Source organism: Typopeltis vanoorti, chromosome 9 (assembly GCF_054136105.1).
Source record: "Typopeltis vanoorti isolate ZY-2024b chromosome 9, IOZ_Tvanoo_1.0, whole genome shotgun sequence".
NCBI lineage: Eukaryota > Metazoa > Arthropoda > Arachnida > Uropygi > Thelyphonidae > Typopeltis > Typopeltis vanoorti.
In genome coordinates, this window is record NC_143557.1 from 36,598,315 (window position 1) to 36,611,300 (window position 12,986).

The 12,986-nt window shown below is 35.8% G+C and overlaps 1 protein-coding gene across 4 annotated transcripts in view; it reads left to right on the forward strand.

Annotated features, from left to right (window-relative positions):
• The window catches only part of LOC150102972 (transmembrane channel-like protein 7), a 482,602-nt gene that overhangs the window by 232,258 nt on the left and 237,358 nt on the right, over positions 1–12,986 (forward strand). For all 4 annotated transcript variants that reach the window (XM_090398586.1, XM_090398588.1, XM_090398587.1 and 1 more), the window contains exon 7: positions 6,692–6,840. In XM_090398586.1, the coding sequence (XP_090254712.1) occupies positions 6,692–6,840 (149 nt within the window). The remainder of the gene's footprint in view (positions 1–6,691; positions 6,841–12,986) is intronic.

The window sequence follows — 12,986 nt, forward strand, 5'->3', positions numbered from 1 at the left end:
TTGGCAACCATGTTCATTTAGATTAGGTTTTTTTTTTTTTTTAAATCTGCTAAGAATTCTGAAGTTTGTATTTGCTGCAGTGAAGCCCTAGTAGTTTTTTCATCTGATTTAGCACAAAGTATCCAAATCATGGATAGTAAATCCTGGAAGACCATAGTCATGGCAGATTTACTTGTGTTCATCAAGGTGGATGTTGACAGATTTCCCAGTTTGATCATAGTATGAAAAGTTGCATGAACATTAGGTAGAATATTAGGATTAGAGGCAACATTCCCTGTAATTTTTGCCTACCCATGTGTGCATTAATAAGAATTAAGAATAAATTTCAAGAACACCCCCCCCCCTCCTTCCTGTTCCAGTTGTTTACAAGGTTCCTTGTTTTTATAACTTATCATATTATGGTCAAACTGTTAGATCTGCCTAGATGAACACAAGAAATTCATCTGTTGCCACAACTATAGTCAGTCAGATCTAGATGACTATGCCTTGGATATCTTCACAGGATCAGATCCTTCATCACAGCAAATACAAACTTGAAAGACTCTTTTTAGAATTAGCAACATATTTACAAAACCAGCCTAATTTAAATAAATATGGTTGTGTTAAACTTCCCAAGGGTTTGGTTAATTCATAGACCTCCTGCTTAACAGCTAAGATTTGCCAGCTGCACCCATAGAAGGTAAGATGTTGAGATAAAACTTGCTGATTTCTTCTACTTATTGTTGTTTTTTTGTGTGTGCTATTACAATTTTAATATTATATTCCTGAAGATATCTCTGAAACAGAACCAAAATATTAGAATGATTAAATCTTTTACTTAATTTTATAAATTTTATTTTATTAATTTTATAAAGTTGAATTTATTACCTCAAATTTAATTATTGGCGATTCATTTACATGAGTATATTTTTAATCTTCTCTTCAACTAGCTCCTTTAAAATGGCTCTGTTCCTCAAAAATTATTATATGTGAAAAGCCTTTATCTGCTATATCAGATACATTTAAATATTCCATCCCTTTACCACATTCATCATTGGTGAATCTTCTTGATGTACATTAAAAAATATAACGGACTAATTCGGGTGAGGGGAGTGTCCGTTATATAATAAAGTAGATTTTCCGAATGTGTATGTTAAAAAATTTACAAATTGGCTAATTTACATGATTTTACTTATGTAAAAACTTTTATGTAATTAAAATTAAGTACTGGATCTATGAAAAAGTTTAATTTCACAGAAAAGTTTTCTATATGTATTATTGCTTATAACCTCACCATGGTTTTGAGACTCTAAAAAACCAAGTCTGCGATCTATATCAAAATAAATAAACAAACATTTTTCTGAAAATAAACTTTAATTATATTTAAATAAACGATGTTCTTAAAAACAGAACAAAATTTAAATTTTATAAAACACAAAATGGTTTTCCTATTTATTTGTCTTCGGATGATAATACATTCAGACACTTTCGTTCTTGCGTGAAGTTAATTTTCAATTTTGAGGCATTTGGTTTTGGTAATCCTGCTTGAAAAAATTATCAAGTTTTTTTTTTGAACTTTTTGAATTCTGCTGTTTTTTTTTATAATTAACTCTCTAAAATTACGAAAATGTGTGTAATAAAGCTGAATTTCATTATCTGATGAATTGTCAATAAATGTTATTAGATCATCGAGATGCGATCTAATCACTGATAATTTAACATTTGGGCGTGTTGTTTCTTCTTCCTCATTATCTTCACTTCCATCCTCATCTTCCAAAGCCCATAACCATCATCATCATCAGATTCCTGCCATGTACCCTCAAGGGGGTGTACAGGATATGATAGCACTACATGATAGCACTACAATTTTCCTCCAAATCAGTCTGTTACTTGTCAAGACTCCAACATTATCAGATCTTATATTTCTATCTTCTAAGGCACTTTGTACCGTATCAATCCACCTATATCTTGATCTTCCTCTGGGTCGTTTTCCTGCCAATCTGGCAGAGAACAGGTTGGCAGGAAATAAGGCCATAACCTCATCTGCTATTTCATTTTCAGTCATGATATGATATCCAGGATCGCCTTCATCTTCTTCTAACCACTGTAAAACTTCCTCAGCTATTTCCTTCCCACCAATATTCTGTATTGTCCTGCAGTAATCACTAACCTCTGGCTCTTCTAAATCCAAGTCTGCATCTTCGTCGTCAAGCAAATTCTTCCAACCATTCTTCGATGTTTGAACTTTCACTTCTTTCCATGCTGCTGCAAAATTAAAATTCGCAGATTTTAAACTGCGAATTTTAATTTTGCAGCAGCATGGAAAGAAGTGAAAGTTTTTAGAAAAAATTTTTAGATGAAGTAATGGTTATCTTTTCCTGAAATACAACCATTACTTCATCTAAAAACTTTTTGCGGTATATTCGTTTGGTTGCCAGAATTATCCCCTGGTCCATGGGCTGGATAAGTGATGTTGTATTTTTTGGCAAAAACATACATCTAAATTTGCCATCTCCTGAACATAAAATATTTTTGGAACATTGTCTAAAAGCAATAAACATTTCACATCTTCCGGTGATATTCCAAGCTTTTCGACTTGAAATTTCCTGACTGCAGGTACAAATTCTTTAAAAAACCAGTCTTGAAAAATGTTCAAGTTGAACCATGCCTTTTTAGAGTTATAATACGAAACGGGCAGATGATTCATTATATTTATTAAAACTGTAGGTTTATGAGATTTGCCAACAATTACAGGTGTCAGTTTAGGCGATCCATCGGCATTAGCGCAAAGCAGCGCTGAGATCCTATCCTTGCTGATTTTTCTTCCAGGTGTCAATTTTTCATATTTTGAAGCTTGTGTGTTTTCTGGTGCAGAATGCCAGAACAAACCAGTTTCGTCAGCATTATAAATCTGAGACTGTAATAGCATTTCGTTATTTATACATTCTATTAATTTTCGCCTAAATGGTTCATTATCTTCTGTTGGAACACTTGAAGCTTCACCGTAAATTCATTTGTTCATAATTCCGTGCCTTTTGCAAAAGCACCAAAGCCATCCATTGCTTGCTTTGAATGGTGTGTTCATTTGATTTGCTAATTTAATTGCTGAAGATTTCAATTCAACTGCCCGAACTGGAACCCCACAAGAACGTTGCTGTGCATACCCCTTTAACAGTGCTTCTTCAACTGTTTCATGTGCCAATTTCATATGTTTTTGGGGATTGGTGTTTTCACCTACATCACATTTTATCACAAATTTTTTATTTTGTCTTTGTTATTTTTAATGTCCGATACAGTTTGCTTTTTTATGCCATATTGCTTACAAATACAAGACACAGGCACTCCTGAATCCAACTTTTGTATGACTTCTAATTTTTGATTTAACGTTAAATTAACTCTTTTCCGTTTGTCCATATTTTAAGGTTAGGATTACAAAGATGTGTTTTACCATTCATACATATCTAATTTTAAATTTATATCGAATAGGTCTATAAAATGCATATGTACATAAACCATTCACCACGAGTAAACAAATGCACACTACTGGTGTGCAATTGTGGGTGTGGCTTAGCACATGTCGGAACATCAGCTGGCATGCATTAAAACTGCTGCAGAAAGTCACACCACATGACAAAAGAATCAATTACAGTGCAATTGGTATGATCACGTGCTAATCATTCGCCAAACATGTTTTATGAGCGGTGACTCATTTATGTCGGCTAAATTACTAGAGTATTTTTCCAACATATGATGGCCTATTCACCAAAATTTGTTAAAAATAACAGGAAATGAATAACAAAAAATAACCTGTTAATTTAATTATAAGCAAATCTTGGTTAAAAGCATTTTTAAATTAACAGGGTGTTAATTTTCACATGTGACATACGGACCAGAAGTTTTGTCTATTAAATCGAGGGTTTACTGTATAGCTTCCATATTATAATATGTAGGTGTCAAGTCAGCACAAACGTCATGAGTCCCATATGATTCTTGAAAGAGTGTACTTTCCAAAAATATCATTATGGCTATAAGATATTTTGTTTTTGCAATAAAACTTACATTATATTGGAAGGTGTTTTGAAATCCAAGAGAGTGAACATCCAACAGTATCACCCACAACAACAAGTGAACATCAGGTTTTGCTTTCATTTTCTCATCGGCTTCAGTTCCTTGATGGTAATCTCCTATCCTGGCCTTTTCAAATAATCTATCAAACTATAACTTTGATAGATTAGTCTTAGTCTTATGGAGAATGTAAGACTGGATATCAGGGGGTTGTTGAGAATGATAAAAAATATTAGTGTGATAGGAAAGGTAGTCAGTGTGTTGTCTAGGTATGCCAGTGATAACATGAAGAGGAGAGCAAGGATTATGAATTCTTTTAAAAATCAAGATGTAAGAGGGAGAATTCATCATAAAATATTATTACCAGCATCACTTATGTTTAAATTTAAATGTCTTTATTTGTAAAATTTTCAGCTGAGTTTCATAGCTGAAACATTATGGAATATATGGAACATTTCTTATTGAAATATTCCATAAATGAAACAAAATGTAAGAGTTACACGAAAGTTATTTTCAAATCTAGCCAATTATTTTATAGATCACTTCGAACAAACATAGTCTGGAAAGTGGGTTCTAGAATTAATGACTTTCCAGGATATACTCTTCCAGGATATTGCTCCCTGATATACAACTTTCTCATATCAGATAATCAGGCTACAATCCATTGCACTGATCTGTTATCCAACGCTGTCCATTCCAATTACATGCTGTTTATGTCCCTTTTTCCCTGAATGAACAAAACCAAAGCAGAATCATTCCCACTCCCTTTACCAAGGTACATCTTGAAAGTAAAGGCTAAATAAATGTCATCCTCACCAAAAACAAATATAACCTTCACTATTCATTACTATCATAATGATAAGCCATTGGCCCTGAAGATGTTCTATATGCTTTGATCGCACAGGACTAAGAGAAAGAATGTTGCATAAAAGTCATTATAAGTATGAGAGTTTTTTATATTTTAACAACAGCAATGAAACATTTTCCGAACTTCAAAAAATATTTGACATTAATTAATTTTTGCATTTTGGCCAGTTTGGTTGGTAGAATGGAATTTGGTATTCATTAATTTCGGTATTTTGGCTTGCCTATTTGGCACAGTGGTTAGCATAATCTCTTCTCCAACCAATAGGCTGCAAGTTCAAATCCCATCATTGGTGGGATTGTCTTAAAGTGGACGATGTGGTTGTTATTGTCTTTAGATAGCCTTTTTGTTGTGTGGTGTGAGACTACTGTCTTGATTATTGGAGGCAGTAGTGGCTTGAAAAAGTTCTATGTTCATGGTTTGGTCCTTGGGCCATTATTCTTCAATCTGTACATTAATGACATCAGGCAGGGTCTAACATTAGATGTGCAGTTGTTTGCCAATGATGTGAAGATAGGCAGAGCAATCATGGATGCTACTGATATTCAACACTTACAAAATGATTTGAATAGGCTGGAAATTTGGGCAAATGAAAATGGCCATCAGTTTAATGTTAGTAAGTGTAAAGTTATGCTCTTTGGCATGATTAAAGTTCTAGGGGCATATTATATTAGCAGGGTTATGCTACAAGAAACTGAGGAGGCAGGGGATCTTGGCGTATTGGTGGATAGGAATTTGAAGTTCAAAAGTTGCAAATACAACTCAGAGGATAATTGCGATGTTGAAGTGAACTTTGACATGTAAGGTTAAGGAAGTCATTTTGCCTCTTTATGAGGCTTTGATAAGATCACACCTGGATTATTGTGCAGATTTGGTCTTCCGGATTCCAAAGGAATAAAGAAGTCGTGGAAGGGGTGCAAAGAAGAGTTACAAGATTATATCTGGATTATGGGATTTAGATTATGAGGACAGATTGCAGTATGTGGATTGGTTAAGAGGAGAAAGATGGGTGATATGATAGAGGTTTATAAACTTTTGAATGGGTGTTATAGGATATCATCTGATGAAATTTTTTGTTATATGGAAGGTGGAGAGAGAGAACATGGGAGCATCCATGGAAGTTAAATTTATTTGCAGTCAAGAAAGGGGTGAGAGCTAGGTTTTTCTCCCAGAGAGCAAAAGTTTGCCTTTAGGGGTAGTGAGTGCATTATAAGTATGAGAATTCATGTGAATTCTCATACTTATTGATTCATTTGAATGAATTTAAGGAAAGGTGTGACAGCTGGTTTGGGTTATTTATAGCCTCCCTAATGAGTCCTTGACTCCCTGAAGATCTCAAATAATAATAATAATGATGATGATGTTTGGTGTCTAGACAAGGTTTCTGAATAATAAAAATAATGAATATAAAAATTTTATAAATTAATAAAAAAGAAATAAAAATTCTTAGCCTACTCAGGGTTCTAATTTACTGTAGGTTTGCAATCTTTTAAGTAGGAGTCACATTAAAAAAAAAATAAATAAATAAAATTCAAAATTTTTGAAACCCTTATTTTAAGACTCATATCAACCTAACAGTTATAAATCTCTTCTTTCTTTATTCCTCCAACCTTAGAAGGTGCCACTTTTGTCCAATATAATCTTGTATTACTTCCTCAGCTGCTGGATTGTTTAGTACCTGTATAATGTGACATTTATATGTGTTTATAATGATGTCAGCACTTAAAATCCAGCACGATATTAGCAGGTTAATAAATAATCTTTTCTGATTATCTTTTATAGGGTTGGTTTGAAAAATCAGAGCTGTATATTGGTACTTACACAAACACAGTAATAAAAGCAAGTAATGGATACTATTATGATATGCCTCTGGCCTACCTATCTGTGACTGGTATATATTTTCTATTGTGTTTCATCATTCTTGCATATAGGTAAGTATCATTTCTATCAATGAGCATCCAGTTAATCATTTATTTCATAAAAATATGGAGTACTCTTAGATATTTTGCTATTCAAAATTATTTACTGTATGAAACTTTATAATTAAGCCATGTAATTCACATGGCCTTTTTGGATAAAATAGATCAGTTTACATCAGTTATTTTTTTCCACAGATAAATACAAGAAGTAAACGAACAGAAAGTTAGGTGATTGTGAAAACAAATGATTTGGTTGGACATAAAGAGAAGGTAAGCGTGGATTTCAGGAGGTTATTAAGAAGAGTGAAAGATAAAAGTGTGGAAGAAAAGGTGGTCAGTGTTGTTGTCAAGGAATGATAGTGATGAGTTGAGAACAAAAATCATGAATAGTATGTTGGGAGAGCTGTGTGAGGAGAAGAGAGTAAATTTTGCAAATGTGGGAGATGCATTTGAGAAGGATGGATTTTAAAGAACTTTTATTGTTGAAAGACCAGAAGATAAATGATAAAATATACAAAAAGCCAACAAGTTTCACTAGCGACTGTCTAGCATTTTCAAGGCTGAACTGGTGTGAAAACAAATGCATTAAGTTACATGGAAAACATACACTTTAGTAACTGTTAGGCCGTTACATTTGATCATTCGTGTTTGATGGCATGCATGCGTTCGAATGCTTCAGTCAGAATCCGGTACATGACCACGTGTTGTGTAGTTTTTTGCATATTGTAGTACTGTTGAGCTGAGAGAGATGATGAGATTTTTCCATATGTCTTTAAGAATAATACCTTGATTTCTATTTAAATTATTGCCTGTGCGTAGTACCACAGCTGCTTCTTTGAAAGTTCTGTGTCTGTAGTCATTCCTGATCTAAGGCATAGAACTGTTTTTCCGATCTATAACGTGATTTGATGTTGAGAAATGATGAGCTAAACCAGATGTGATGATTCTATTATGATTGACATCTCCCACATGTTCCTTCTGTCTTATTTCAAAACTTCTAGAAGTCTGACCAATGTAAGAAAGGCCACACATGGAATTTCATATACTCCAAGACATTTGAAGAAAGGTACCTCATCTTTGGGTGATCTTAAGATTTGTCTGATATTGGTAGTTGGTTTAAAAACCACTCTGATGTTATGAGCTTTTAACATTCCTGCCAATTTTGTGGAAACTGAATTAATATATGGAATGACAGCTGTGGACACATATTAGGGCACCTTAACACATTGTTGGTGGTTGTCTTTAAATAGCAATTTGTTTAAAATGTTAGAAGGGTATCCATTCAGAGATAGAGTGTTAGCTATTAGTGACAGTTCTCTCTGTATATATGCTTCTTTTGAAATAGACCTTAAGGCTCTATTACGGAGCATGTGAACGATGCTGTGTTTTTTTGATCTATGATGGTTGGACGAATAATGTAGATATCTACCTGTATCTGTGGGTTTCTTGTAAATGGAGAGTTGGAAATTGTTATCTTCTTTCTTCGCGAGGATGTCAAGAAAAGGAAGTTCTTTGTTCTTCTCTAGTTCTATAGTGAATTTGATCTTATTGTGTAGTGAGTTGATTTTGTTCAGAAACACGAGAAGGTTTTTCCATGGTATCCTTCCAGATGATGAACACGTTATCGACATATCTCCACCAAATTGACGGTTTTGGTAAAATGGTGGAAAGAATATCTTTTTCAAGTTTTTCCATAAAATGGTCTGTACATGGTGGTGACAGGGGGCTACCCATGGCTAGACCTTCCGATTGTTTGTATACAGTGTTGGTAAATTTGAAGAAATTTGATTTCAGGCAATGATGAAACAACTGTGTGATGTCTTGAGGAAAAAGATCTTTCAGAATGTTGACTACCCTCTACGGTCGGTACATTAGTGAATAAGGACACTACATCAAGACTAGCCATAATGTCCATTTCTGATATTTTAATACTCTTGATTTTTTCTACAAATTGTTGAGAGTTTTTAATGTAGGTCTCTGTGTGTCTAATTGTTCCTTTCATTAATTTTGCCAGATGCTTTGCTAGTAAGTACATAGGTGAGGATCTTCCATCAACTATTGGACGAAGAGGTACGTTTTCTTTGTGAATCTTGGGAGCCCCATAAAGCCGTGGAGTAATAGGATGTAAGGATTTAAGTTGCTTTTTAAGTTCAACCAACCAACTGGTCATATTGCGGATAAGAGTGTTAGTCTCCAGATGATTACTCATGATGGGATTTTTATCTAAGACTTGGTAATGGAACTGTTGCTAGTAACAAGTTAATCTTATCAAAGTAATCCTTCGAGTTGAGAATGACCGTTGAATTTCCTTTTATCGGCTTTTGTTATTATAATGTCTTTGTTGTTACGTAAATTGCAGATAGCTTTCTTATCATAAGGAGTAATATTAGGTATTGGTGGTTTTACTGAAGTAAGAATAATCGTACTATTGAACCTGATAGCATTTGCTGTAGCCTATGGAAGAAGAAAAGGACTTTTTTCTATCCCACGTATGAAATCCATTTGGTCAACTGCAGAGACTGTTGCTAGAAAGAAGTGTAATGAGTGATGTGAAGAAGAGATTAGAAGTAAAAGGTGAAGTGAAATATCAGAAATAAGAAACAGGCAAGATTGAAGTGGCTGTAAATAGAAATAGTATCAGTGTGAGAGATGATGAGATCACAGGAATGCAAAATGGATAGGGAAATGTGGGAGATTCAGGGTGGACATGGAGACATGATATAAGGAGAATGGATGTTGGAAACAGTAGTGAATGTGCATATAGAGATGGTCAGCATAGGAATGGAATGGCCTGCAGTGCATAGTGGGTATATATGTGCAAGTGGTGTGAAAGTATTCCAACCAACAAGTGACATGAGTAGGGCTGATCATAAACCTACTCGTGTCAGTGAATTCACATATTAACATAGCAATTCTTATAGTATTGCTGTGCTAATTTAAAGATACCAGTTGCATCAGAAATAAGGAAATGAAACAGCTCTACTGATTGAGTTTATTTGCTCAAAAATTGTTGGAATAGGTGAAACACAGAATATCATCCTTGGATAAGGATGATATTCTAATGGGAATAGACATGGAAGGGCATAATGTTTTTTCTGAGAGTAGAATGGACAAAAAGAGAGGGGGAGGGGGTTGTTACTGATAATAGCAGGGAAATTATGTCAGCATAGGGTGGACAAGAGGAAAATGACTGCAATGGTTTTGAGGCAGTATGGTATAATCAGAGGTAGATACAAAGATATATTTGTATCTACCTCTGATTACACCTAGTTGGGTGTTGCTATGAACCAGGGAATGTGGAGAGTAGTGATGAAGAATTGCATAAACAACTTGGGTTAGTGGGGGATGGAATGATGATTTTAATTATGGTAATATAGATTAGAATGAAGAGATAGAATTTGGGAATAAGAAAAATTAGTTTCTTGAGAGACAATTGTCTTACACAGTATGTAAGGGAGGGCATACTAGGATTGACTCTTAGAGTAATTATTTTATCGGAGGATGTGATTGTGATAGGGCATCACATTTCCTTCTAGTTGGTGAGGGTGACCGTGAGTTGATCACCCTGGTGGTAGCCAGTTATATGAAGACTTCTTTGAGGAAAGGATATATGTGGAAATAAAAGAGATGTCAGATCCTGCACTAACTATAGACCTATCACTCTTCTAAGCCCTTGTTGAAAGTTTATTTTCCACTTGGTTAGAGTATAATAAATTTAGTTTAATCCTTTATCCAAGTGTGAGCAAACAAAGTTTGCGCCTGAAAGTATCTTCAGGACTGGGTTAAGGTGGTACACACCACGGCAACTCGTTGCAAAGGTGGAGCAAGATACCAACACTCCTATCCTAGTATCTCCTATAATGCAAAACACATCTCCTTGCGGATATGTCTATTGTTATGCATTAAGGGAAGGGCCACTACCCAGACCGGTTTCGACCTTTATTGAGGTCTCTTCAGTGGGAGCCAGGCCCAAGTCGAGATATCAGGCAGAAGCATTAGCAGGTCATCTCCACCTATAGGAATTGCCAATTGGTGTGCCACCCTTTTTTAATAAATTACTCTGGATTTAGAGAAAGATGTTGAAAGTTTATTTTCCACTTGGTTAGAGTATAATAAATTTAGTTTAATCCTTTATCCAAGTGTGAGCAAACAAAGTTTGCGCCTGAAAGTATCTTCAGGACTGGGTTAAGGTGGTACACACCACGGCAACTCGTTGCAAAGGTGGAGCAAGCTACCAACACTCCTATCCTAGTATCTCCTATAATGCAAAACACATCTCCTTGCGGATATGTCTATTGTTATGCATTAAGGGAAGGGCCACTACCCAGACCGGTTTCGACCTTTATTGAGGTCTCTTCAGTGGGAGCCAGGCCCAAGTCGAGATATCAGGCAGAAGCATTAGCAGGTCATCTCCACCTATAGGAATTGCCAATTGGTGTGCCACCCTTTTTTAATAAATTACTCTGGATTTAGAGAAAGATGTTGAAAGTTTATTTTCCACTTGGTTAGAGTATAATAAATTTAGTTTAATCCTTTATCCAAGTGTGAGCAAACAAAGTTTGCGCCTTAAAGTATCTTCAGGACTGGGTTAAGGTGGTACACACCACGGCAACTCGTTGCAAAGGTGGAGCAAGCTACCAACACTCCTATCCTAGTATCTCCTATAATGCAAAACACATCTCCTTGCGGATATGTCTATTGTTATGCATTAAGGGAAGGGCCACTACCCAGACCGGTTTCGACCTTTATTGAGGTCTCTTCAGTGGGAGCCAGGCCCAAGTCGAGATATCAGGCAGAAGCATTAGCAGGTCATCTCCACCTATAGGAATTGCCAATTGGTGTGCCACCCTTTTTTAATAAATTACTCTGGATTTAGAGAAAGATGTTGAAAGTTTATTTTCCACTTGGTTAGAGTATAATAAATTTAGTTTAATCCTTTATCCAAGTGTGAGCAAACAAAGTTTGCGCCTGAAAGTATCTTCAGGACTGGGTTAAGGTGGTACACACCACGGCAACTCGTTGCAAAGGTGGAGCAAGCTACCAACACTCCTATCCTAGTATTTTATTGAGGTCTCTTCAGTGGGAGCCAGGCCCAAGTCGAGATATCAGGCAGAAGCATTACTAATACTAGGATAGGAGTGTTGGTAGCTTGCTCCACCTTTGCAACGAGTTGCCGTGGTGTGTACCACCTTAACCCAGTCCTGAAGATACTTTCAGGCGCAAACTTTGTTTGCTCACACTTGGATAAAGGATTAAACTAAATTTATTATACTCTAACCAAGTGGAAAATAAACTTTCAACATCTTTCTCTAAATCCAGAGTAATTTATTAAAAAAGGGTGGCACACCAATTGGCAATTCCTATAGGTGGAGATGACCTGCTAATGCTTCTGCCTGATATCTCGACTTGGGCCTGGCTCCCACTGAAGAGACCTCAATAAAGGTCGAAACCGGTCTGGGTAGTGGCCCTTCCCTTAATGCATAACAATAGACATATCCGCAAGGAGATGTGTTTTGCATTATAGGAGATACTAGGATAGGAGTGTTGGTAGCTTGCTCCACCTTTGCAACGAGTTGCCGTGGTGTGTACCACCTTAACCCAGTCCTGAAGATACTTTCAGGCGCAAACTTTGTTTGCTCACACTTGGATAAAGGATTAAACTAAATTTATTATACTCTAACCAAGTGGAAAATAAACTTTCAACATCTTTCTCTAAATCCAGAGTAATTTATTAAAAAAAGGGTGGCACACCAATTGGCAATTCCTATAGGTGGAGATGACCTGCTAATGCTTCTGCCTGATATCTCGACTTGGGCCTGGCTCCCACTGAAGAGACCTCAATAAAGGTCGAAACCGGTCTGGGTAGTGGCCCTTCCCTTAATGCATAACAATAGACATATCCGCAAGGAGATGTGTTTTGCATTATAGGAGATACTAGGATAGGAGTGTTGGTAGCTTGCTCCACCTTTGCAACGAGTTGCCGTGGTGTGTACCACCTTAACCCAGTCCTGAAGATACTTTCAGGCGCAAACTTTGTTTGCTCACACTTGGATAAAGGATTAAACTAAATTTATTATACTCTAACCAAGTGGAAAATAAACTTTCAACATCTTTCTCTAAATCCAGAGTAATTTATTAAAAAAGGGTGGCACACCAAT